Source organism: Staurois parvus, unplaced genomic scaffold (assembly GCF_062004578.1).
Source record: "Staurois parvus isolate SC_StPar_1 unplaced genomic scaffold, SC_StPar_1.0 ptg002784l, whole genome shotgun sequence".
NCBI classification, from domain to species: domain Eukaryota; kingdom Metazoa; phylum Chordata; class Amphibia; order Anura; family Ranidae; genus Staurois; species Staurois parvus.
In genome coordinates, this window is record NW_028320580.1 from 39,857 (window position 1) to 66,364 (window position 26,508).

The following is a 26,508-nucleotide window of genomic DNA, read 5'->3' on the forward strand; positions in this document are numbered from 1 at the left end:
ATATACAGTATATGTTTCTGTGTTCTCAGATGATGAGGGGCTTTCACATAGTAGGGGATGAGGGCCTCTGACATTGGGGTGTTGAGGGGCTGCAACAAAGTGGGCTATGCGGGGCTCTGACATGGGGGGCTGATGAAGGCCTATGATATGGGGGGGCAATAAGAGGCTCTAACATGGAGTTGTTTTTCTTTTGTTATTGCTTTTATGTACTGTATATTATATGTCTACTCAGGTGATATAGGGCTCCGACATCAAGAGTATTGAGGGGCTTCAACATAGTGGGGCAATGAGTGGCTACAAAATGAGAGGTGATAAGGGGTTCCAACATGAGACTTGATAAGGGGCTACGACATGGGGGGACAATGAGGGGCTCCAACATGGGGGGTGATGAGGGGCTCCAATATGAGAGATAAGGGGCTACTGCATGGGGAGCAATGAGGGGCTCCAACACTAGGGATGATGAAGGGCTCCAACATGAGAGAGAGGGGCTCCAACATGGGTGAGCATTGAAGGGCTCCAACACTAGGGATGATGAGGGGCCCCAACATGAGAGAGAGGGGCTACAACATGGGGGAGCAACGAGGGGCTCCAACACGTGGGGCGATGAGGGGCTCTGATGTGGACAGCAATGAGGTGCTCCAACATGAAGGGGTGATAAGGGGCAACATTACATTGAATGAAAGCATGAAAGCCTGCAAATGGAACAGCAGAGACCTTCCAGAGAAGATCTGGTGGCCCATAGAAGCACACAAAGACCCTACTGTCCTGCTTCTCAATGTTCATTAGATGTGCTCACCTGTTTGTTATCTCTACGGTCACCAGACAATGTCACCCACCTGCTTCGTCATATTTCAGTACTCACCCCATGAAGAATTGCCAGCAATGCGGGACTTCACATCGGCAGTGACAGCGGGGAAGATCCCAATAGTGACTGCGAACACCAGACAGACGGACAGGGCCAGCACCCAGATCTGTGGAGAGATACGAGAGACATTATACACTTAGAGGAAGGTGTTTAATGATACATAGTTAGTCTGATTGACATGAGAACACAAGTCCATCCAGTTCAACCAACAGAGAAAAGAAAACACACAAATAGAAAACCTCCATATACACAATCCTATACCCACACCTGATCCAGAGGAACACAATAAAGCACGATCCAATTTGCTCCAGAGGCAATCGGGTATTCCTTGGATCAACGTTACCTATAAATGTTAGTATCCAGTTATATTATGTATATCTAGGAAAGAATCCAGGACTTTTTTAAAACAATCTACTGAGTTGGTCAGAACCAGTGCTTGAGGGAGTCTATTCCACATTTTTACTGCTCTTACTGTCAAGAAGCCTTTCCATATTCAGCGATTAAATCACTTTTCTTCCTGTTCTCTAATGGCCTGTATGTTCTCTTGTCCCTCCCACAGCCTAAGATTGGTCAGTGAATGAAGAAGCAGCAGACTGATGAGCTCCCCTTTGTCATTCTGCTCTTTCTGCCTATCAGCATGCTGCTTTTTAGCACATGAGCACTGCATCACAACTGATTTGCTCCCTGTGCTGTTTCTCTCTCTCCCAGTCTGAGCTGTGCTATACAGGGACTGCGGGCAGGCTGTCTTAATGAATGGGCACTGCCCTGGGGCCCCGGGTGCATTGGGGGCCCCATGAAAATTTTGCTTTACATCATACTTGCCAACTTTCCCAGATTTGAAAGGACAGCCATGCTTTTAACTAAGCTGTCCTGGAATGGCCATGTCCTGGGCAGCATCCCGGAATGTGTTCTGTACTCTCCTGATTCTCCCCCCCCCCCCCAATACGGTGTCCGTCTGCCTCTTCCCTGTACTGTACCCTTTGTGTTGATTAGTCTCTGATTTATGACATGTTTTCTTGTTGTTTAAAGTTGATTTTAGTGAAAGTGCTAATAAGTAAATGTTTCATTCTATCAACTATTTATACTGTAATTCCTGAGAGTAGGAGCGTAAATTGGAGAAGGTTGGTAGGGGTCCCAGTGCTTTACTGTGTCCAGGGGCCCATGATGCTATTAAGACGACCCTGACTGAGGGAGGCTGCTGTCAAGTTACATTCAGGTACATCAATTGTATTTAAAGCGGAGCTCCACCCAAAAGGGGAAGTTCCACATTAAGGATTGGCACCTTTGGGGGGCGGGGACCCGAATTTGACAGGCACCCGCTCCCACTTCCGGTCCGATCGCCTAGGCGATCGAAAGCAGAAGGTGTCCTCCCTTCCCGTAGTCTTTTGGGACACGTGACAGGCCCATAAGACTACAGGACCATTCAGGAAGCTCGCGCATGCGCAGTGGGCACCCAGCTGTGAAGCCGCAAGCTGCACAGCCGGGTGCCCACACTGAAGATGCCGGCCTCCTGGAGTACAGGGCAGCCGGTGAAATGGGCTGCGGGACACACACCGCAGGACTGGTAAGTGGCTGTTTTTTAAAAGTCAGCAGCTACAGATTTTGTAGCTGCTCACTTTTATTTTTTGACAGCGTAAGTGGAGCTCCGCTTTAAGTAATACGTTTAATGCTGTAATAAGACAATGAAAAAACTGAAAGCGCTTTGTGGCTAATTAGCTCAGTACATTCAGGTCTGGAGAGTACCACAGTGCATTCCAGGTGAGCCCTGCGACTGTCCAGTCCAGTGCAGTAAGGCCTCCAACGTCAGGGCTGAGAAGCTGCTGATCTGAATTATAATTTTGATTGAAGAGAAAAAGAGCTAGAAGAAAAAGATAACCATCCTCCTAGGACACTAGCAAACAACTGAGGCATGCTGGGAGTAGGAGGAGTCACTTTCTCTTGTTTGCCAGTGTCCTGTCCCCCTGTAGGTGACTGTACAACCGATCAGTCTCAAAATTCCTGTGTCCCATAATGTGTCATTGCAACTATGTCCTTGATTGTGGATCAAATAGCCATGAAAGGGTTATTCTAATGCTAAGAAGCAGCTATAAACCTCTTGTGTGGTGACCCCCATACTGTGGCTCATTGCGATAGAAATGTATAGTTTGGATCAGATTGGTGACCGCCACGCAAGGACAAACCTTCTTCAGGATGCGGATGATGGATGGTTTCCCTTGTTCAGCCTTATTCCCTCCAGCTTCCGTTGCGGGATCACCTACAGAGGATACAAACCAATCACATTATTGATTCCTACATAGGGTACAACTGAGCACCCCCCCAAAGGAATCACTAAAGACCAGCTCTCCTCTATAGGAGGGGTACACATGTGCCAGCTATACATGCTGGATGAAAGTAGAGAATCTGTATTTCATACCACAGCCAGAGCTTTCCTTTTACTCTCTAAGACGGGCGTCTCCAAACTTTCCAAAGAAAGGGTCAGTTTACTACCTTTCAGATTTTAGGGGGCCAGACTGTGCCCAGGAGGATTAGAAAATGCCCCAGTTTCAGTGGGAGTACGCAATGACCCCTTTCAGTTGGTGTCAGATGGACAATGATGGTGCCCCATCATTGGTGTCAGTGAAAGGAATAGTGCACGAAGGGCCAGAAAAAGGCAAGCTGAGGGCTGCATCTGGTCCCAGGCCACAGTTTGGGGACCACTGATCTAAGCCATCAATTCTTAACTAGGGTTCCTCCAGAGGTTGCTAGGTGTTCCTTGAGCTGTGGCTGACTGACGTCCCATAAGATGATGCCTGCATAATCCTGGGTCCAACACCACTTGCTACATTTTTTTCAACTGGCCATAATGGAGCATTGTTCCCACTGACCTTCAATCAAAGTAATACAAAAAGGTACAAACCTTTTTAGAATAACAAACACGTCATTCTTACCTGGTCTGTGCAATTGCTTCACACAGAGCAGTCCTGATCCTCCTCTTCTAGCGTCCCCCACTGGTGCTCTTGGCTCTTCCCTCATGCCAAGTGCCCAGGCTCCTGCTGCTGAGTCTGAGCCAATGAAGAAGGAGAGACTGCTACTCTAATGCACAATATTAAATCAAGGTGGTGCTCAGGTAAGTATTGGGGGGGCTGAGGGAGGAACTGCTCACTGAAGATTTTTTTACCTTCATGCATAGAATGCATGAAGATAAAAAAAACCTTCAACCTTTAGAACCACTTTCATTTATTTTAGCACGGGTTCCTTGAGACCTGAAAATTATTTTAAAGGTTCCTCTGGGGTAAAAAGGCTACTTTGTATAACAGAGACTTCTCCTGTCCTCTTTTATTGGATCCCTTTATTTACCACTCCATAGTAGAAACGATGGACATCAGTAAAGCAGCGGCTGGGACTTATAGTACTTTGGTAGTTAGAGATGTGGAGTGTATCTATGTTTGGGGTGATTGGTCTTCCCTGCCCGGGAAGAGGGCCATCATAATAAAAAAAAAAAAATAAAAAAAAAATATATATATTGTGGGGTTAGCTCAGGTGGGGGATCTCCTTCCCTGGGACAAAGGTAGACCGCACAGCAGGCTTTTGTCAAAATCTGACTGGTTGTCAGCTTTATTTAAAAGGTTTGCAGAAAAATAAACAAAACATGAAAATAAATCCTTGCCATCCAGGCACTAACTAAACAAAAGGCTTTTCCTCTCTCAGAGGTGAAGGGCTTCTCCCTGTCACCAAAATAAAACAAAAAGCAAACCTTTTCTTGTAGGTATAGTCCATACACACAGCTCTCTCAGAACACCTCTCTGAGTCCCAGGCCACGAGCAACTCCTTGCTCCAGCCCTGCCCTTTTTATACCACCTGTTGGTGGAGATCAGTGGAGTCCAAACTCTGGTCCGGAACCACCTGCTTAACTGTGGCCCCGAAAACCCGGAGTGGACTCCACCTAAACGGTCAGGTATGAGCATATGCGAGGTGACACATAGCGTCCCTCTATCACCTCGCCGTTCATCCTGTCACATATCCCCCCCCTCTGCTCAAGCCCCTGCGGCTGAGCAACTGTTCCAACCAGACAATGGACCCGGGAGAGGGCATCTACATTATTTTGCAGTTTCCCCGCTCTGTGTTCCACTGTGAATTTGAACACTTGTAGCGCGAGAAACCACCTTGTCACTCGACTGTTTTTCTCCTTATTATCACACATCCATTTGAGCGGGGCATGATCAGTAACCAACTTGAACGGTCTTCCTAACAGGTAATATTTCAGGGCCTCCAAGGCCCATTTGATGGCCAAACATTCCTTCTCCACAATGGCATAGTTTCTCTCATGTTTGTTGAGCTTTCTACTTAGGAAGACCACAGGGTGCTCCTCCCCATCTCTGATTTGGGACAGTACCGCACCTAGTCCCACGTCAGAGGCATCAGTCTGTACCACAAACTCTGTTGTGAACTCTGGGGTCACAAGCACAGGTTGAGCACAGAGAGCTTGTTTCAGCCTTTGAAATGCGGTCTCCGCCTCAGGATTCCACTTAATCATGACTGACCCCCTACCTTTTGTCAGATCTGTCAGTGGGGCTGCAATGGTGGCAAAATTGGGGATAAACCGCCTGTAGTACCCCGTGATTCCAAGAAATGCCCGGACTTGTTTTTTATTTACAGGTTGGGGCCACTTTTGAATTGCCTCAATTTTATTGATCTGAGGCCTAATGAGACCTCGACCAATGATGTAGCCAAGATATTTGGCCTCCTCTAAGCCAATGGCACACTTTCTGGGGTTGGCGGTAAGACCTGCTTCCCGCAGCGAATCTACGACCGCTTGCAAGAGGGACAAATGAGATTCCCAGTCGGGACTGTGGATGACGACATCGTCCAAGTAGGCAGCTGCATATTGGCGATGTGGTCTCAACGTCTTGTCCATCATCCTTTGGAATGATGCAGGAGCCCCATGCAAACCAAACGGCATCCGCTTATACTGAAAGGACCCCTCGGGGGTGGAGAATGCTGTCTTTTCTTTTGCAGCTTCCGTTAACGGAATCTGCCAATAGCCTTTGGTCAGATCTAAGGTGGTTATGTACCGAGCCGTTCCCAACCTGTCAATGAGCTCATCCACCCGAGGTATCGGGTACGCATCAAACTTGGACACACTGTTCAGTTTCCTGAAATCATTACAGAAACGAATGGTTCCATCTGGTTTTGGGACCAGCACTATGGGACTCGACCACTCACTGTGAGATTCCTCAATCACTCCCAACTCTAACATGTCCTTTATTTCCTTTGCCACCGCTTCCCGCCTGGCCTCGGGTATTCTATAGGGCTTGACATTTACGCGGACCCCGGGCTGGGTAACTATGTCATGCTGTATGACAGTCGTCAGTCCAGGTAGGTGGGAGAAGAAATCTCCATTTTTCCTCACAAACTCCTTAACCTCATTTTGTTGGGCTACTGACAAGGTTTCCGTTATAGGTACCGGAGGGGCCACGGGAACCACGTCCTTTTGGGGTCTTGGTACTGCCAACAAACTTTCCCTGTCTTTCCAAGGTTTTAAGAGATTCACATGATAGATTTGTTCAGGTTTCCTTTTTCCTGGCTGGTAAACTTTATAATTTACTTCCCCCACTTTCTCCCTAATTTCAAAGGGACCTTGCCACTTTGCGAGGAATTTACTTTCCACGGTGGGGACTAGCACCAGCACTCTATCCCCAGGGTTGAAGGTACGGATCCTGGCACCCCGGTTATAAACCCTTCTCTGGACCTCCTGGGCTTGCTCCATGTGTTCCCGAACAAGTGGCATGACAGCTGCGATTCTATCCTGCATCTGTGAGATATGCTCGATGACACTTCTATAGGGCGTGGTCTCTCCCTCCCAGGTTTCTTTTGCGACATCTAGCAATCCCCTGGGATGTCTACCATACAGTAATTCAAAAGGTGAATATCCTGTAGATGCCTGAGGTACTTCTCGTATAGCAAACATGAGATATGGTAGCAAAAAATCCCAATTTCTCCCATCTTTGTCCACCACCTTTTTTAACATATTCTTAAGGGTCTTGTTAAACCTTTCCACAAGCCCATCGGTTTGGGGGTGGTAGACCGAGGTACGGAGATGGGAGATTTTGAACAATTTGCATAACTCTTTCATAACTCTAGACATAAATGGCGTGCCCTGATCCGTTAATATCTCCTTTGGGATACCTACACGACTAAACACCCGGACAAGCTCTTTGGCGATATTTTTAGCGGAAGTATTACGCAAAGGGATGGCTTCAGGATACCGGGTGGCATAGTCAAGTATAACCAGTATGTGCTGATGGCCCTGGGCAGACTTTACTACTGGACCCACTAGGTCCATGCCCACTCTTTCAAACGGTACTTCAATTATGGGTAGAGGTACTAGCGGACTGCGAAAATGGGGTGAGGGCGCAGAATATTGACATTCCGGGCATGACTCACAATGTGCTTTGACGTCTCCATGTAAGCCTGGCCAAAAGAATCTCTGGGTTATTCTCTCCTTTGTTTTCTCTACGCCCAAGTGTCCACCCATTATATGCCCATGGGCTAAATCTAGTACCATCCGGCGAAAGGGTTTGGGGACCACTAACTGTTCTACCACCTCCTCCCCTTGCTTTACCACTTGATACAGCAAGTTATGGTTAAGAGCCATGTAGGGAAAAGACACCGCTACATCATTTTCAACTGGTTCCCCATCAATCATTTTAATGTTTTCACGGGCTCTATTAAGTGTGGAATCTTTCAGTTGTTCCGTACAAAAATCCTCTTTTCTGACCTCTAGGTCAGGCACCACATTCTGTCCACTCCCACTAGAGCCAGCGATCATCTCTTGTTCTATATCCTCACTGTCTGGGGTTGGATCCAACTCCTCCTGCTCCCCAGCCATTACAGAGAAAGGAAAAAGATCTACACCTTCCTCGGATACACCAACAGTTTCCCCTTCCACCTTGCCGTCAAAGGGGTCAGGAGTGAGTTCAGGAGTTTTCGGCGTTTCCCCAGCAGGGGGAGCTCGGTCCTCCTGACTCCCCTCCTTATCCCATAACTTCCAGAAATGGGGAAAATCTCTCCCCACTATGGCTTCATGAAGCAGAGAGGGCACCACCCCCACTGAATGGGTCACAGGGCCCCAGGGAGTACCAATCTCCACCAGAGCAGTCTGGTAATTACGTGTATCACCATGAATACAAATAACCCCAATCGTGCTAGGGTGTAACCTTGCAGGGTTTACCAAATCACCTTTAACTAAGGTCACAACACTACCCGAGTCTAGCAGAGCAGTCACTGGCCTCCCATCAATGGCAATCACACACATTTGCTTTTCCATGCGTTTCTGACATGCTGCAGTACATACCACCTGTGCAAAAAGAGACATGCGTTTTCCTAAATAAGCATTTTCACATTGCATAGGTTCATCATTTAAAGGACAGTTTGCAGCAATATGGCCTAACGCATGACAACGATAACATATTATATGTTCAGTGCTTAGACCTCTAAATGGCCTTGGGGACCTTCCTGACCTATTTGGCCAGTCTCTAGGTCCTAAGCCTACAGTCTCATGATCTGACACAATAGTCTTATCATTTTTTCCTGAGCCTTTGGCCCATGGAACAGTCTTACCGGATCCTCCGGATAGTTTTCCACCCCTAGTGACCTTGGGGTACGGCCCAGGTGAGTGCCAAAAGTCCTCAGCGGCTGCATATCTCTCCACCAGGTCCACCAGCTCATTTGCAGATTTAGGGTCTCCACGGCCGACCCACTTCCTCAAAGTGGCAGGGAGTGCACGTAAATATTGGTCCATGACCACACGCTCCACAATCTGAGGGCCTGACAATACCTCTGGCTGGAGCCACTTTTTGGAGAGATGTATCAAATCGAACATCTGAGATCTGGGTGGTTTGTCAGCCCTGTAATGCCACTGATGCACCCGCTGAGCCCGGACTGCAATGGTGACGCCCAGGCGTGCAAGGACCTCAGCCTTCAGTTTCTCATAGTCCTGGGCATCCCCTGGTTCCAGGTCATAATAGGCTTTTTGGGATTCACCCGTCAGAAATGGCGCAAGCAGTCCTGCCCATTGCTCCTTTTTCCATCCTTCCCGAACAGCAACCCTTTCAAAAGTTGTGAGGTAGGCCTCCACATCATCCGCAGGTGTCATCTTCTGCAAAACATAGCTGGCCCGCGCCATTTTCTGCTCCACTGGCAGCGGATCTGCAGATTCCTTCTTTAATTCCAATAGGTGTTGGGCCACCTGCTTAAGGAGCTCTCGGTCTGCTTGTTGGGCTTCATGTTGTGCTTGTTGGGCTTCCGACAACTGGCGATTCGTCTCCCGTTGTGCTGCGTTGGCCTGCAGCAAGGCTCTTATAACTTCCTCCATCTTCCCACTTGCTCAGGAAGTTGCCCGCCAAATCCACCATATGTGGGGTTAGCTCAGGTGGGGGATCTCCTTCCCTGGGACAAAGGTAGACCGCACAGCAGGCTTTTGTCAAAATCTGACTGGTTGTCAGCTTTATTTAAAAGGTTTGCAGAAAAATAAACAAAACATGAAAATAAATCCTTGCCATCCAGGCACTAACTAAACAAAAGGCTTTTCCTCTCTCAGAGGTGAAGGGCTTCTCCCTGTCACCAAAATAAAACAAAAAGCAAACCTTTTCTTGTAGGTATAGTCCATACACACAGCTCTCTCAGAACACCTCTCTGAGTCCCAGGCCACGAGCAACTCCTTGCTCCAGCCCTGCCCTTTTTATACCACCTGTTGGTGGAGATCAGTGGAGTCCAAACTCTGGTCCGGAACCACCTGCTTAACTGTGGCCCCGAAAACCCGGAGTGGACTCCACCTAAACGGTCAGGTATGAGCATATGCGAGGTGACACATAGCGTCCCTCTATCACCTCGCCGTTCATCCTGTCACAATATATACATACACACACAGTATATTGCCAAAAGTATTGGGCCAGCCCTCCAAATCATGTGATTCAGGTGTTCCAATCCCCTCCATGGACAAAGGTGTATACAATCAAGCCCCTAGGCATGCAGACTGCTTCTACAAACATTGGTGAAAGAATGGGTCGCTCTCAGGAGCTCAGTGACTCCAAGCGTGGTCCCGTGATAGGTGGTCACCTGGGCAATAAGTCCATCCGTGACATTTCCTGGCTACTAAATATTCCACGCTCAACTGTTAGTGGGATTATAACAAAGTGGAAGCAACTGGGAACAACAGCAACTCAGCCACCAAGTGGTAGGCCACGTCACATGACAGAACGGGGTCAGCGCATGCTGAAGCGCACAGTGCGCAGAAGTCGCCGACTGTCTGCAGAGTCAATAGCTAAAGATCTCCAAACTTGGTGTGGCCTTCAGATGAGCCCAACAACAGTGCATAGAGAGCTTCATGGAATGGGTTTCCATGGCCGAGCAGCTGCATCCGAGCCTTCCATCACCAAGTGCAATGCAAAGTGTCGGATGCCGTGGCGTAAAGCACGCTGCCACTGGACTTTAGAGCAGTGGAGGCGTGTTCTCTGGACTGACCAATCACGCTTCTCTGTCTGGCAATCTGATGAACGTGTCTGGGTTTGGCGGTTGCCAGGAGAACGGTACTTGCCTGACTGCATTGTGCGAAGTGTAAATCAAGGTCCATAAAGACATGGAGGAGCCAGTTTGGGGTGGAGGAACTTTACTGACCTGCACAGAGTCCTGACCTCAACCCCATAGAACACCTTTGGGATGAATTAGAGCGTAGACTGCGAGCCAGGCCTCCTCCACCGACATCAGTGCCTGACCTGACAAATGTGCTTCTGGCAGAATGGTCCAACCTTCCCATAGACACCCTCCTAAACCTTGTGGACGGCCTTCCCAGAAGAGTTGAAGCTGTTATAGCTGCAAAGGGCGGGGCCAACTCAATATTGGACCCTACGGACTGAGACTGGGAGGCCATTAAAGTCCATGTGCGTGGAAAGGTAGGCAGCCCAATACTTTTGGCAATATAGTGTGTGTGTGTACATGTATGTGTGTATATGTGTATATATATATATATATATATATATATATACACAGTTGTGTTCAAAATAATAGCAGTGTGTTGAAAAAAGTGAATAAAGCTGAAAATCCTTCTAATAGCTTTTATTTCCATCCACACAAATGCATTGGGAACACGACACATTCTATTCCAAATCACAACATGAAGAAAAATACATCAAATTTGTGTTGTTCCTCTAAAAAAATGGAAGAAAAATGAATATTAGACGGTTCAAAAAAATCGCAGTGTTTGTATTCTTCTTTCCAAACTCAAACATTCACTATATAAACTGAGAAATGTTTGAAGATTTTGCTTTCCTTTGAATGACTTCATGAATATTTGGTTGTAGTCGCACTGTTTCTGAGAACTGCTGTACATCTGTGTTGCATGGAGTCCCCCAACTTCTGGCCCCTGTGATCAGGTATTCCAGCCCAGGATGATTGGACCACATTCCACAGTTCTTCTCTATTTCTTGGTTTTGCCTCAGAAACGGCATTTTTGATGTCACCCCACAAGTTTTCTATTGGATGAAGATCCGGGGATTGGGCTGGCCACTCCATAACGTCCATCTTGTTGGTCTGGAACCAAGATGTTGCACATTTACTGGTGTGTTTGGGGTCGTTGCCTTGTTGGAACACCCATTTCAAGGGCATTTCCTCTTCAGCATAAGGCAGCATGACCTCTTCCAGTATTCTGATGGATTCAAACTGATCCATGATCCCTGGTATGTGATAAATAGGCCCAACACCGTAGTATGAGAAACATCCCCATATCATGATGCTTGCACCACCATGCTTCACTGTCTTCACAGTGTCCTGTGGCTTGAATTCAGTGTTTGGGGGTCGTCTGACAAACTGTCTCCGCCCACTAGACCCAAAAAGAACAATCTTACTTCCATCAGTCCACAAAATGTTGCCCCATTTCTCTTTAGGCCGGTCAATGTGCTCTTTGGCAGATTGTAACCTCTTCAGCACACGTCTTTTTCCCAACAGTGGGACTTTGCGGGGACTTCTTGCAGATAGCTTGGCTTCACATCGGCGTCTTCTAATTGTAACAGTCCTCACAGGGAACGTCACACCTTCTTTCATCTTCCTGGAGCTGATTGTTGGCTGAGTCCGCGCCATTTTGGCTATTCTTCTATCCATTCCAATGGTATTTTTTTCGCTTTCTTCCGCGTCTTTCAGGTTTTGGTTGCCATTTTAAAGCATTTGCGATCATTTTAGCTGAGCAGCCGATCATTTTCTGCACTTCTTTATATGTTTTCCCCTCCCCAATCAACTTTTTAATCAAGGTACGCTGTTCTTCTGAACAATGTCTGGAACGACCCATTTTCCTCAGAATTTCAGAGAGAAATGCACTGTAACCAGCATGTCCAACATTTGCTGCCTTCCTTCCTTAAATAAGGGCAATAATTGCCACCTGTTTATCAAAGAATGAATGACCTCACTAATAGAACTCCACACGGCTATTATTTTGAACACGCCCCTTCCAATGAGTGATTCAATGACACAGAATCAGCAGCATGCATGTCATGACTGTTGGGTCTGTTGGATTTCTATTACTCTACTACACCTGCTAGGAAATTATTTGCCATGTAGAAATATCATTTCCACCAAAAACAGTGATTGATCCGGTTAGTGATGTCTGATTGCTATTATTTTGAACACAACTGTATGTATATAGATATATATATAAAAACACCTGACATCTAGACAAATACAATAGATCACGGCTCAAGCAGAGGGATGCACAGTAATGGACCACTTACCCTTTAGCAGATCTTTCTTCAGCTCCATATCAGTGCCATTACTGGCTGTGTTGTTCAGGTTCTTACTGGTGTAGTAGCGATAGAATTCCTGAAATCACAGAGATTGATTAATGCCAATAAGATTATAATGTGACCCCACTTCTATGCAGCACATGATTTCAGTGAAGTGTCCAGAAACATATACAATGTGCAGAGAAGTAATGAGGCTGCAGAGTCTCCAGTATTTTATGAAAAATTTTATCAGCAATCACCCTTTGAATGAGCACAATGCCTGCCATCCAATTGTAAGCCGAGCTAGGGAGTACATATACATCCAGAGATGCCTTCTTTCATACAAATCGATGTGCACAGAGCCCTCTGGGAATATACTACTACAAGGGTATAGAAGGACATTCTCTTCTATCCTCATATACGTTTCACATTGATGATCCCAATAAAACTCTCAAAGGACAACAAGGGAGAGGAACTACAACCCAAATTCCAAAAAAGTTGGGACGCTGTGTAAAATCTGCATAAAAACAGAAGGCAATGATTTGCAAATCTTTTAAACCCGTTTATTTTAATTTTATTGATATTATGTAATGCAGACGATGATATAATTGAAATCTTTGCAACTTTATGTTGAGGAACATTATTCTGAAATCGTTCGTCAATTTTTAGATGCAGCTTTTCACTGGTGAACCTCTGCCCACCTTTGCTTCTGAGACTCTCTAAGATGCTCTTTTAATACCCAAACATGTTACTGAACCGTTACTAATTCACCTATTTAGTTGAAAATTGTTCTTCTGCTCGGGTTCAAACTGATGCGGTGAGGAATCTGCAGAGTTTTCTGTGCGAATTCTGCACCACATCAGAATTGCACCCGTTCATGCGAACCGCTGCGGGTGTGTATGTTAAAGCGGAGTTCCACCCAAAGGGGGAAGTTCCGCTTTAAAGATTGGTCCCTTTAGGGAGCGGGGGGGAAACGGGTACAGTGGGGCAAAAAAGTATTTAGTCAGCCACCGATTGTGCAAGTTCTCCCACTTACAAAGATGAGAGAGGCCTGTAATTGGCATCATAGGGAGACCTCAACTATGAGAGACAAAACGAGAAAACAAATCCAGACAATCACATTGGCTGATCTGGAAAGAATTTATTTTCAAATTATGGTGGAAAATAAGTATTTGGTGAATATGAAAAGTTCATGTCAATACTTTGTTATATATCCTTTGTTGGCAATGACAGAGGTCAGACGTTTCCTGGAAGTCTTCACAAGGTTGGCACACACTGTTGCTGGTATGTTGGCCCATCCTCCATGCAGACCTCCTCTAGAGCAGTGATGTTTTGGGGCCGTCGCTGGGCAACACGGACTTTCAACTCCCTCCAAAGGTTTTCTATGAGGTTGAGATCTGGAGACTGGCTAGGCCACTCCAGGACCTTGAAATGCTTTTTACGAAGCCACTCCTTCGTTGCCCGGGCGGTATGTTTGGGATCACTGTCATGTTGGAAGACCCAGCCACGTTTCATCTTCAATGCCCATGCTGATGGAAGGAGGTTTGCACTCAAAATCTCACGATACATGGCCCCATTCATTCTGTCCTGTACATGGATCAGTCGTCCTGGTCCCTTTGCGGAGAAACAGCCCCAAAGCATGATGTTGCCACCCCCATGCTTCACAGTAGGTATGGTGTTCTTTGGATGCAACTCAGCATTCTCTCTCCTCCAAACACGACGAGTTGTGTTTCTACCAAACAGTTCTATTTTGGTTTCATCTGACCAAAAGTGGAACTCCGCTTTAAGTGAACAACACCCTGAAAGCGGTCCACAAAACACAGTGCGATGTGCAGAATCGGATCTCATAGGTGTGAATACCCGTGCGATCCAATTCAAGTGTGGACCCAAAAAAGGGTCCTGCGTGTTTTCGGTGCGGTTCGATTAGAGCCATACAAAATGTACGACTCCGATCGCACCGCACACAAATCATATGTGATTTGTACAGCAATGCGGTGCAGTTCCTGTGCGAATCACATGCTATGTACTGCACCACACGTATGTGAACCCGGGCTCCAGCTCGTTCTTGTTTGTACCGCTTATTTTGCCCACTTTTTCTTGCCCCGTTCTAACTATTCTGAGGCGTGTTGCTGCCATCAATTTCAAAATGACTTTATTATTTTGGTAAAATGGTCCATTTTCTCAGTTTAAACATTTGATATGTTTTCTGTTTTCTATTGTAGATAAAATACGGGTTTATGAAATTCCCAAATCACCGCATTCTGTTTTTATGTATATTTTATAGAGTCCTGGTTTTTCTGGGTATTGGAGTTGTACCAGGGGTGAACTGACAACTCATGGGGCCCCCGGGCAATAGGGGATCATGGGGCCCCTGTGTCCTTGCCCAAACTCAAAAAAGCCTATGAAAAAGGTACCAGGGGCATCTCATGGGGCCCCCTACTGACCCTGGGCCCTTGGGCAGTGCCCAAGTTTCCAAATGGTCAGTCCGCCCCTGGGTTGTACACTTGCTTGGTTTCTAGGGATGTATTAAAGCTGATGTAAATCCATACTGGATGACATTTAGTTTGATACACAGCCTGCAAAGCAAACTATTTTTTGAACATCAAATCCTTTTTTTTTTGGGAGATGTCGGCAGAGCGTTGTCACCCCATAACAGGAAGTAGCTGAACAGGACTCTTCGTGGCAGAATCACCAGGGATTGTATTTATGAAAGCTGCATATCCAGAAATATTAAAAAATTACTTATGAAATTACCCCAGCGCAGTGGCGTCCCTAGGCAGGTGTGGGGGGTGCGCACCACACCGGGTGACACCTATCGCATGGGGTGACACCGGACCCGCTCCACGAAAAGGTAAGTTTTAAAGCAAGCCGACGATCCCCGCAGGATGGATCGGATCTGCGGATTGAGCATAATGGATCGGAGTCTGATCCATTATGCTCCCCAATTCACAGATCCGATCCATCCTGCGGGGATCATCGGCTTGCTTTAAAACATATCTTTTCGTGGAGAGATCAGTTAACCCCGTATAGGTTGTAAGCCGATGATCCTCGCAGGATGGATCGAATCTGTGAATTGGGGAGCAGAATGGATTGGACTACGATCCATCATGCTTAATCCGCAGATCCGATCCATCCTGCGGGGTTCGTCGGAGGGGTGACACCAAGTGATATAGCACGGGTGACACCAACACTAGGGACGTCCCTGCAGCAGCATGTTGCAGCTTACACTGGATTTTAGTGGTTGATTTCACATCTGAAAAAAGTCTTTTAGATAGGATAATCTTTAATTTGTATGGCCAGCAGGTGGCGCAGTGAGCCCAGGATGATTCTAATATATACTGTATAACCCCTCCCACAGCTACAGTCAGCTGAAAGTGATCACTGTCTGTTCATACAAAGCAGGGGTCTCCAAATTATGGACCGCTCAGGGGCGGACTGACCATTTGGAAACTCGGGAACTGCCCAAGGGCTAGGGGTCAGTAGGGGGCCCCATGAGATGCCCCCGGTACCTTTTTCATAGGCTTTTTTGAGTTTGGGCAAGGACACAGGGGCCCCATGATCCCCTATTGCCCGAGGGCCCCATGAGTTGTCAGTCCACCCCTGGGACCGCTACAAGATTTTATCTGGCCTGCAGCTAATGTGCACAGATAGAGGATCCAGATCAGTTCATACTTATGGGGACTCTGATAGCGACACTGATGTAAGGGGGGAACTCTGATAGGGACACTGAAGTAAGGGGGAACTCTGATAGGGACACTGAAGTAAGGGGGGACTCTGATGGGACACTGATGTAAGGGGGGACTCTGATGGGAACACTGAAGTAAAAGGAGATTCTGAAAGGGGCCCTAATGTAAGCGGTGACTCTAATGGGGACACTGATGTAAGGGGGGGACTCTAAATGGGACCCTGATGTAAGGGGGAACCCTGATGGGGGCACTGAAATAATGGGGAGCCCTGATAGGGACACTAAAATAATAGGGAACCCTGATGGGGACACTGAAGTAGAAAGAAACTGATAGGGGCCCTAATGTAAGGGGGAACGCTGATGGGTACACTAAAGAAGAGGAGACTTTGAATGGGACCCTGATGTAAGGGGGAACCCTGATGGGGACACTGAAGTAATGGGGAGCCCTGATGAGAACACTGAAGTAGAAAGAACCTGTGATGGAGCCCTATAATAAGGAGGGACTCTTATGGGGACACTGATGTAAGGGGGAACTCTGATGGGGGCACTGAAGTAAAGAGGACTCTGAATGGGATACTGATGTAAAGGGGGAACCCTGATGGTGTCACTGAAGTAGAAAGAAACTGATAGGGGCCCTAATGTAAGGGGGGACGCTGATGGGGACACTAAAGAAGGGGAGACTTTGAATGGGACCCTGATGTAAGGGGGAACTATGATGGGGACACTGAAGTAATGGGGAGCCCTTATGGGGACACTGAAGTAGAAAGAACCTGTGCTGGGGCCCTATAATAAGGAGGGACTCAGACGGGGACACTGAAGTAAATGGGACTCTGAATAGGATCCTGATATAAAGGGGGACTCTGAATGGGACCCTGAAGTAAGGGGGAACCCTGACGAGGACAATGAATTAGAAACTGATAGGGGCCCTAATGTATGGGGGGACTCTGATGGAGACACTGAAGTAAGGGGGGACTCTGAATGGGACCCTTGTGTAAGGGGGAACCCTGATGGGGACACTGAAGTAAGGGGGGACTCTGAATAAGATTCTAATGTAAAGGGGGACTCTGAATGAGACCTTGATGTAAGGGGGACCCCTGATGGGGACACTGAAGTAAGAGGGAACCCTGATGGGGACAATGAATTATAAAGAAACTGATAGGGGCCCTAAAGTATGGGGGGACTCTGATGGGGACACTGATCTAAGGTGGAACTCTGATAGGGGCACTGAAATAAATGGGACTCTGAATGAGATCCTGATGTAAGAGGGAACCCTGACGGCGACAATAAATTAGAAAGAAACTGCATAGGGCCCTAATGCATAGGGGGACTCTGATGGGGACACTGAAGTAATGGGGGACTGTAAATGGGACCCATGTGTAAGGGGGAACCCTGATGTGGGACAATGACGTAAGAGGGGACTCTGAATATGATGTAAAGGGGGACTCTGAATAAGACCTTAATGTAAGGGGGAACCCTGATGGGGACAATGAATTAGAAAGAAACTGATAGGGGCCCTAAAGTATGGGGGGACTTTGATGGAGACACTGAAGTAAGGGGGGACGCTGAATGGGACCCTGATATAAGGGGGAACCCTGATGGGGACACTGAAGTAAGGGGGGACGCTAAATGGGACCCTGATGGGGACACTGAAGTAAGGGGGGACTCTGAATGGGACCCTGATATAAGGGGGAACCCTGATGGGGACACTGAAGTAAGGGGGGACTCTGAATGGGACTCTGATATAAGGGGGAACCCTGATGGGGACACTGAATGGGACCCTGAATGGGACACTGAAGTAAGGGGGGACTCTGAATAGGATTCTGATGTAAGGGGGAACCCTGATGGGGACACTGAAGTAAAGGGGGACTCTGAATAGGATCCTGATGTAAGGAGGAACCCTGATGGGGACATTAAAGTAAGGGGGAAGTAGGAAAAGACTCTGATAGAGACCCTAATGTAAGGGAGGATTCTGATGGGAACACTGAAGTGAGGGGGGGACTCTGAATGGGACTCTGACATAAGGGGGAACCCTGGTGGGGACACAGAAGTAATGGGAAACTCTGATGGGGGTCCTAAATTAAGGGGGATCTGATGAGGAGGATCTGTGTTGTGGGGGGGGGGGGCCCTAAGATGGACTCTGATGTAAAAGAGTCCACCTTAGGAGCCTGTACAGTTGTACAGACTCCTCCTCTGTACTGAAATGGCCAGTCAGACAGCGCCGCTCCTCACAGTGACCGGAGAAGAATGTTCTGGAATCTGGATCACACAGCATTTTGTTCCCTCCCTCTCCTAGTCTGAAGAGCCGGACTGGGCGGTCCTACTCCGGTCCCCAATCTATGGAACACACGAGATCGTTCTTTTCAGCCACATTACCTCCAGGTCATATTACAGATGATTGTTAACATTTAGTGAGCTGCCCCCCTCATGTCCTATGTGGCCTGAAGAATGGCGGCTTCCTGCAGCCCTGGGTTAGGGCCCCTGTCAGTATGAATCCATATATGGGATTTAGAATAAAACAGATCATTACATTAAAAACTCGACATGTCTCTGATTTCTGACCCTGAACTCAGCGATGCAGCAAATGTGGAGAAATCCCAGATACAACCAATCCCGGGGCTGCTCACAGTCTGGAGGTCGGTACTCACTTACCAGCTTGGGAAGCGCCAAGTATGACAGGAGAGCCAATAAGATGACCACACAGGCTGTGATGAAATAGCCAAACGCACTGTCCTCCAGTTTTGAGCCACCTGCAGAAATACAGACCAGGGTTACTGGGAAATGAGGGGGGTATGGACTGGTGTGAATGGGAAAGGAGGGGGGCATGGACTGGTGTGAATGGGAAAGGAGGGGGGCATGGACTGGTGTGAATGGGAGAAGAGGGTGATAGGGACTGGGGTTAATGGGAGAAGAGGGTGATAGGGACTGGGGTTAATGGGAGAAGAGGGTGATAGGGACTGGGGTAATGGGAGAAGAGAGTGATAGGGACTGGGGTTATTGAAGAAGTGGGGAAATGAAGTAAGGGAATGGGAAAAGAGGACGTTATGAACTAGCGTAATGGGAGAAGAGAGCGATATGGACTGGTGTTAATAAGAGAAAAGGGTGATAGGGACTGGCATTAATGAAGAAGTGGGTGATAGAGAATGGTGTTAATGGAAGAAGAGGGGGATATGGACTAGTGTTACTGGCATTGAGGGGGGCATGGACTGGTGATACTGGGAGTTGCGGGGGATATAGACTGGTGTTGTTGGCAGTGTTGGGGAATATGGACTGGTGTTACTGGGAGTTGAGGGGGATATGGACTGGTGCTACTAGGAGTTGAGGGGGATATTGACTGGTGTTACTGGGAGTTGAGGGGGATATGGACTGGTGTTACTGGGAGTTGAGGGGGATATGGACTGGTGCTACTAGGAGTTGAGGGGGATATTGACTGGTGTTACTGGGAGTTGAGGGGGATATGGACTGGTGTTACTAGGAGTTGAGGGGGATATGGACTGGTGCTACTAGGAGTTGAGGGGGATATGGACTGGTGTTACTGGGAGTTGAGGGGGATATGGACTGGTGTTATTGGCAGTGTTGGGGGATATGGACTGGTGCTACTAGGAGTTGAGGGGGATATGGACTGGTGTTACTGGGAGTTGAGGGGGATATGGACTGGTGTTATTGGCAGTGTTGGGGGATATGGACTGGTGTTACTGGGAGTTGAGGGGGATATGGACTGGTGTTATTGGCAGTGTTGGGGGATATGGACTGGTGTTACTGGGAGTTGAGGGGGATATGGACTGGTGTTACTGGCAGTGTTGGGGGATATGGACTGGTGTTACTGGGAGTTGAGGGGGATATGGACTGGTGTTACTGGGAGTTGAGGGGGATATGGACTGGTGTTATTGGCAGTGTTGGGGGATATGGACTGGTGTTACTGGGAGTTGAGGGGGATATGGACTGGTGTTACTGGGAGTTGAGGGGGATATGGACTGGTGTTATTGGCAGTGTTGGGGGATATGGACTGGTGTTACTGGGAGTTGAGGAGGATATGGACTGGTGTTACTGGCAGTGTTGGGGGGATATGGACTGGTGTTACTGGGAGTTGAGGGGGATATGGACTGGTGTCACTAGGAGTTGAGGGGGATATGGACTGGTGTCACTAGGAGTTGAGGGGGATATGGACTGGTGTCACTAGGAGTTGAGGGGGATATGGACTGGTGTCACTAGGAGTTGAGGGGGATATGGACTGGTGTTGTTATTGGCAGTGTTGGGGGATATAGACTGGTGTTACTAGGAGCTGAGGTGGGCATGGACTAGGCATACTGGGAAAGGAGGGGGCTATTGACTGGAGTTTACTGGGCGAGAAGGGGTTATATGGACTGGAATGGGGGAACAGAAGACGTTGTAGTCATCAGGAAGGGAAAGTCATTTCTTATAGTCAGCAGATTTCTGGATGGAGAGGAATGGGAGGTGTCACTTCTCACCGCCAAACCTAACATGACAAACGCTGATAGCGAAGGCCACTTACTAGCAATGGCGCAGATCATGGCGAAAGCGGCAAACGTCCCTGCGAGTCCCTGACCGCTCATTATGGGCGCTGTGTAACTGGCTGGGAAGAGGGCAGCCAATCCAAAGAGACTTCCCTGGAGGAGAGCGCCGAACGCTGTGGAAGAGACGGAGAGAGGAGAGCGTCATTACCGTGTGACACCATCACACCACAGATCCACCAACAACCAAGATAAATCTCAGCGAAGATCCAGCCTGCCGGTCATACGGTCGGAGTCATTCCCGCTGAGCGCCATCTTACGCTTCATTCTCACATTACCGAAGCTTCCCGGATCCGATTGCCGGAGGCTGGGGTTCCATAATGGGGTGACTCAGCCAGCCTGTCTGTGTATTTCAGCATCTGCACACGGTCAATAAACCCCACCGACCCCACGGGAAACTTCACATTTATTATATTGTCAGGAATGACGCAGAACAGACACAAATACGGCTGGGAAATACTCATGGAATACAAAAAGCAGCAACCATTTTGAGCAGCAATCAGATTGGGTGTCTTCATCATGTGTGGTGCCCAACTCATGGCCATTGTTGGGGAGGACAACCTGTTAGGCAGGATAAGCTGACCATACATGTTCAGATTTAACCATTATGCAATGTGAGGTCCCGTCTGATTGGGTTTAGGTTGAGGGGATGGTTGTGAGGGTCCTAATACTACATTGTGGTTGGAAGATGATTATGCAATCAGATTGTAACAAGTGTGGCCAGCTTTAGCAGAATCCTTATTGTTCCTGTCTGCCTTAAGCATTACTGACAAGTTCTACCACCCCCAACCCCCCCTCCATAGACACAAGATGCTTGGCTACCTTTTTTGTGATGGAAGGATAGATAGACACCCTCATAGTTGGCAATGGATAGACACCTCCATAGTGGTGATGGACTGACAGACACCCCTATAGTGATGAAAGGATAGAGACCCCCAAGGTGACAGATACCCCCATAGTGACAGACAGATACCCTCATAGACCAGGTGGCAGAGACCATCCCATAGTAATAGATGGATAGACAACCCGATAGTAATTGATAGACACCCCATACTGAAGGTCCGAAAGACTACCCCATAGTGATGGACAGACACCCTCATAGTGAAGGTCAGACAGATCACCCCATAGTGAAGGCTGGACAAACCACCGCATAGTGAAGGCTGGACAAACCACCGCATAGTGAAGGCTGGACAAACCACCGCATAGTGAAGGTCGGACAGACCACCCCATAGTGAAGGTTGGACAGACCACCCCATAGTGAAGTTTAGACAGACCACCCTATAGTGAAGGCTTGACAAACCACCGCATAGTGAAGGTCGGACAGACCACCCCATAGTGAAGGCCAGACCAGGGGCAGACTGACAACTTATGGGGCCACTGGGCAATAGGGGATCATGGGGCCCCTGTGTCCTTGCCCACACTCAAAGCACACCCAAAAAAGCCTATAAAAAGGTACCAGGGGCATTTCATGGGGCCCCATAATGACCCCAGGCACTCGGGCAGTGCCCGAGTGATCGAATGGTCAGTCCGCCCCTGGGCCAGACAGACCACCCCATAGTGAAGGTTGGACAGACCACCACATAGCGAAGGTTGGACAGATCAGCCCATAGTGAAGTTCAGATAGACCAACCCATAGTGAAGGTTGGACAGTCTACCCCATAGTAAAGGCCAGACAGACCACCCCATTGTTAAGGCTGGACAAACCGCCCCATAGTGAAGGTTGGACAGAATACCCCATAGTGAAGGCCAGACAGGTCACCCAATAGTGAAGGCTGGATGAACCACCCTATAGTGAAGGTCAGACAGACCACCCCATAGTGAAGGTCGGACAGACCACCCCATAGCAAAAGTCGGACAGACCACCCCATAGTGAAGGTTGGACAGACTACCCCATAGTGATGGATGGACAGACTGCCTCATAGTGATGGATGGACAGACTGCCTCATAGTGATGGATGGACAGACAGCCCCATAGTGATGGATGGACAGACTGTCCCATATGACAGATGTCTCAATAATGGCAGACAGATGCCCCATAGCGACAGACAACCCATAGCGACAGACGCCCCATAGTGATGGATGGACAGACGCCCCATAGCGATGGTCGGACAGACAGTGAATTCTCTCCATACTCACAGTTGATAAAGACGATTTTGATCATCGTTGAAGTGAAGAATGTGACGGGGGAAAAATCGATCTTCACAAAGATGGCCGTCAACAAAAAGACCAGGAATATGGCGGCCAGACTGCCTGCAATACGTATTTTCTGGGGGATCCTGGAGAGAGAGGAGAGAAAAGAGTCAAAACTCATGGTGTCCCCCATTCCTGGTGAGACCGGCAGGTGGAGGACCCCAGTGTAGAACCTGTGGATGGAACCCTTTCTGACTCTCTCCTGCAGAGGGAGGGAGGGAGAGAAGAGCCAGGAACAGGAGCAATGCCGAGAAGAAGAGAACAGCAATAACCCCACCACCTCATCTCCATAACTCCTCCCCTAATCTCCATAACTCCTCCCCTTCCATAGTTCCACAAGCCTGCCCCCCTCTCCCCACCTTCATAACCCCCTCTTCTGATCCTAATCTCCCTCCCCCTCCTTATCTCTATACCCACTCCTCTGTAGTCCAGCAGGGAAGAATTCAGGATGGGCTGACAACACTGCTTGGGATTTCAGTGCAGCAGAGGCAGCGTTGTCAGACCAATACAGGAAGCAAGAAATTCATTGGCTCTCTAGCAGGAAATGTGTGTAAGGGAGAGATGTGCTGAGTGCTTTGTTCCCCGATTGGCCCAGACATACCCATCAACAGCAGCCGCCATGGCGGTGAATCAGGGTCACATGGCTTGCACTGGGCTCTGATCGCCCAGAAGTCAGCTGCGTAGCCTGGACCTTGGTGTACAGGTAATGAGATGTGTGCGGGGGTCTCGGGGGCCCCCTCATCTTCTGGGCCCCCAGCACTCTCTGTAGTCACCCTCCAGGCAGGGGACTGACCTGCTGTGCAGGATGGAGTTCAGACAGGTGAAGATGAGGAGGGGCAGCATGGCGCAGAGGGTCATGACGTTGTTGAACTTGCTCTGTAGTTGGTTCCTCGGTGGTCCCAGCGCTCGGGCCTCGGTGCTGTTCAGGTCGTTGGTGAGAGAGTCGTTTCCAAAGTCGCCTCCATCGCCGGACGCCATCCGCGAGACGTCCGGATCAGCCAGGCGACTGGTGAAATACTGGAAGAGAGGAGGGGGAGGGGACATACTGAGAGCTTCTCTCCTGACTACTAGTTACCCATCATACTAATAATCCAGCCTAATATTTATCCAGGATACTAGTTATCCAGTATATTCAATATCCAATGTACTAGTTATCCAGTATGCCCAATATCCAATGTACTAGTTACCCAGTATGCCCAATATCCAATGTACTAGTTATCCAGTATATTCAATATCCAATGTACTAGTTATCCAGTATGCCCAATATCCAATGTACTAGTTATCCAGTATGCCCAATATCCAATGTACTAGTTACCCAGTATGCCCAATATCCAATGTACTAGTTATCCAGTATGCCCAATATCCAATGTACTAGTTATCCAGTATGCCCAATATCCAATGTACTAGTTACCCAGTATATTCAATATCCAATGTACTAGTTACCAAGTCTAGTTACCCAGTATATTCAATATCCAATGTACTAGTTACCAAGTCTAGTTACCCAGTATATTCAATATCCAATGTACTAGTTACCAAGTCTAGTTACCCAGTATATTCAATATCCAATGTACTAGTTATCCAGTATGCCCAATATCCAATGTACTAGTTACCCAGTATGCCCAATATCCAATGTACTAGTTATCCAGTATGCCCAATATCCAATGTACTAGTTACCCAGTATGCCCAATATCCAATGTACTAGTTACCCAGTATGCCCAATATCCAATGTACTAGTTACCCAGTATATTCAATATCCAATGTACTAGTTACCAAGTCTAGTTTCCCAGTATATTCAATATCCAATGTACTAGTTACCAAGACAACTAGTTACCCAGTATGCTCAATATCCAATGTACTATTTACCAAGACAATGTACTAGTTACCAAGACAACTAGTTACCCAGTATAATCAATATCCAATGTACTAGTTACCAAGACAATTAGTTACCCAGTATATTCAATATACAAAAGATACAACTAGTTACCCAGTATGCCCAATATCCACTGTACTAGTTACCAAGGCAATGTACTAGTTACCAAGACAACTAGTTACCCAGTATAATCAATATCCAATATACTAGTTACCAAGACAATTAGTTACCCAGTATATTCAATATACAAAAGATACAACTAGTTACCCAGTATGCCCAATATCCACTGTACTAGTTACCAAGGCAATGTACTAGTTACCAAGACAACTAGTTACCCAGTATATTCAATATCCAATGTACTTCTTACCAAGACAACTAGTTACCCAGTATATTCAATATACAAAAGATACAACTAGTTACCCAGTATGCTCAATATCCAATGTACTAGTTACCAAGGCAATGTACTAGTTACCAAGACAAGTAGTTACCCAGTATATTCAATATCCAATGTACTTGTTACCAAGACAACTAGTTACCCAGTATATTCAATATACAAAAGATACAACTAGTTACCCAGTATGCTCAATATCCACTGTACTAGTTACCAAGACAACTAGTTACCCAGTATGCTCAATATCCAATGTACTAGTTACCAAGACAACTAGTACAACCCTTTATGCTCAATATCCATTGTACTAGTTACCATGACAACTAGTTACCCAGTATGATCAATATCCAATGTACTAGTTACCAAGACAACTAATTACCCAGTATGCTCAGTATCCACTGTACTAGGTACCAATCCAACTAGTTACCCAGTATACTCAATATACAATGTAATAATTACCAAGCCAACTAGTTACACAGTATGCTAATTATCCAGTTTACTAGTTACCCAGTATACTCATTTTCAACCTACTAGTAATCCAGTTTACTAGTCATACAGCTTAATAATTATCCAGCATCTTTATTATCCAGTCTTCTAGTTTCCTGCATACCTTATAGTTACCCAGAATCCTCATTATCCAGACTGATATCCAATTTACTAGTTACCCAGTGTACTTACTTTCAACCTACTAGTTATCCGGTTTACTCGTTATACCGCCTAATAATTATCCAGTATATTTATTATCCAGCATTTTAGATACCCAGAATACTAGATATCTAGTTTACTAGTTGTCCAGCCTACTAATTATCCATTTTATTAGCTACCTAGCTATCCTGTGTAATAATTGCCCAGCATATTAGTTATGCAGTATACAAAAAACAAGCCCACCGGTGATACAGTATGTTCATTGTATGACTACTTGTTATCTTGTGTACTCAATGTCCAGCTGACCAGTTATCCAGTTTACTAGTTACCCAGCGTACCATTTATCCAGTATATTTATTATCCAGCTTACTAGTTACCAAGCCAACTAGTATGCTCACAATCCAGCCAAATAGAAATCTCATTTACTAGTTACCCAGTAATCTAATTTTCAGCCTAACCTAAAAATAATCAAGCATAACTATTATCCCACCTGTTAGTTACCCTGCCTATTAATTTTGTTAGCATATTACCATTGTACTAGTTACCCAGCCTACTAGTTGTTTAGTATACTCATTATCCAGCCTAATAGT

General features: G+C 47.1%; 1 protein-coding gene across 2 annotated transcripts in view; it reads right to left on the minus strand.

Moving 5' to 3' along the window:
* SLC29A1 (solute carrier family 29 member 1 (Augustine blood group)) overlaps window positions 1–26,508 on the minus strand; it is a 92,418-nt gene that overhangs the window by 9,076 nt on the left and 56,834 nt on the right. For both annotated transcript variants that reach the window (XM_089666695.1, XM_089666696.1), the window contains exons 4-10: window positions 23,809–24,032; window positions 22,962–23,101; window positions 20,808–20,942; window positions 18,947–19,044; window positions 12,622–12,709; window positions 3,046–3,119; window positions 863–971 (exon numbers count right to left, since the gene is read on the minus strand). In XM_089666695.1, the coding sequence (XP_089522821.1) occupies window positions 863–971; window positions 3,046–3,119; window positions 12,622–12,709; window positions 18,947–19,044; window positions 20,808–20,942; window positions 22,962–23,101; window positions 23,809–24,032 (868 nt within the window). The remainder of the gene's footprint in view (window positions 1–862; window positions 972–3,045; window positions 3,120–12,621; window positions 12,710–18,946; window positions 19,045–20,807; window positions 20,943–22,961; window positions 23,102–23,808; window positions 24,033–26,508) is intronic.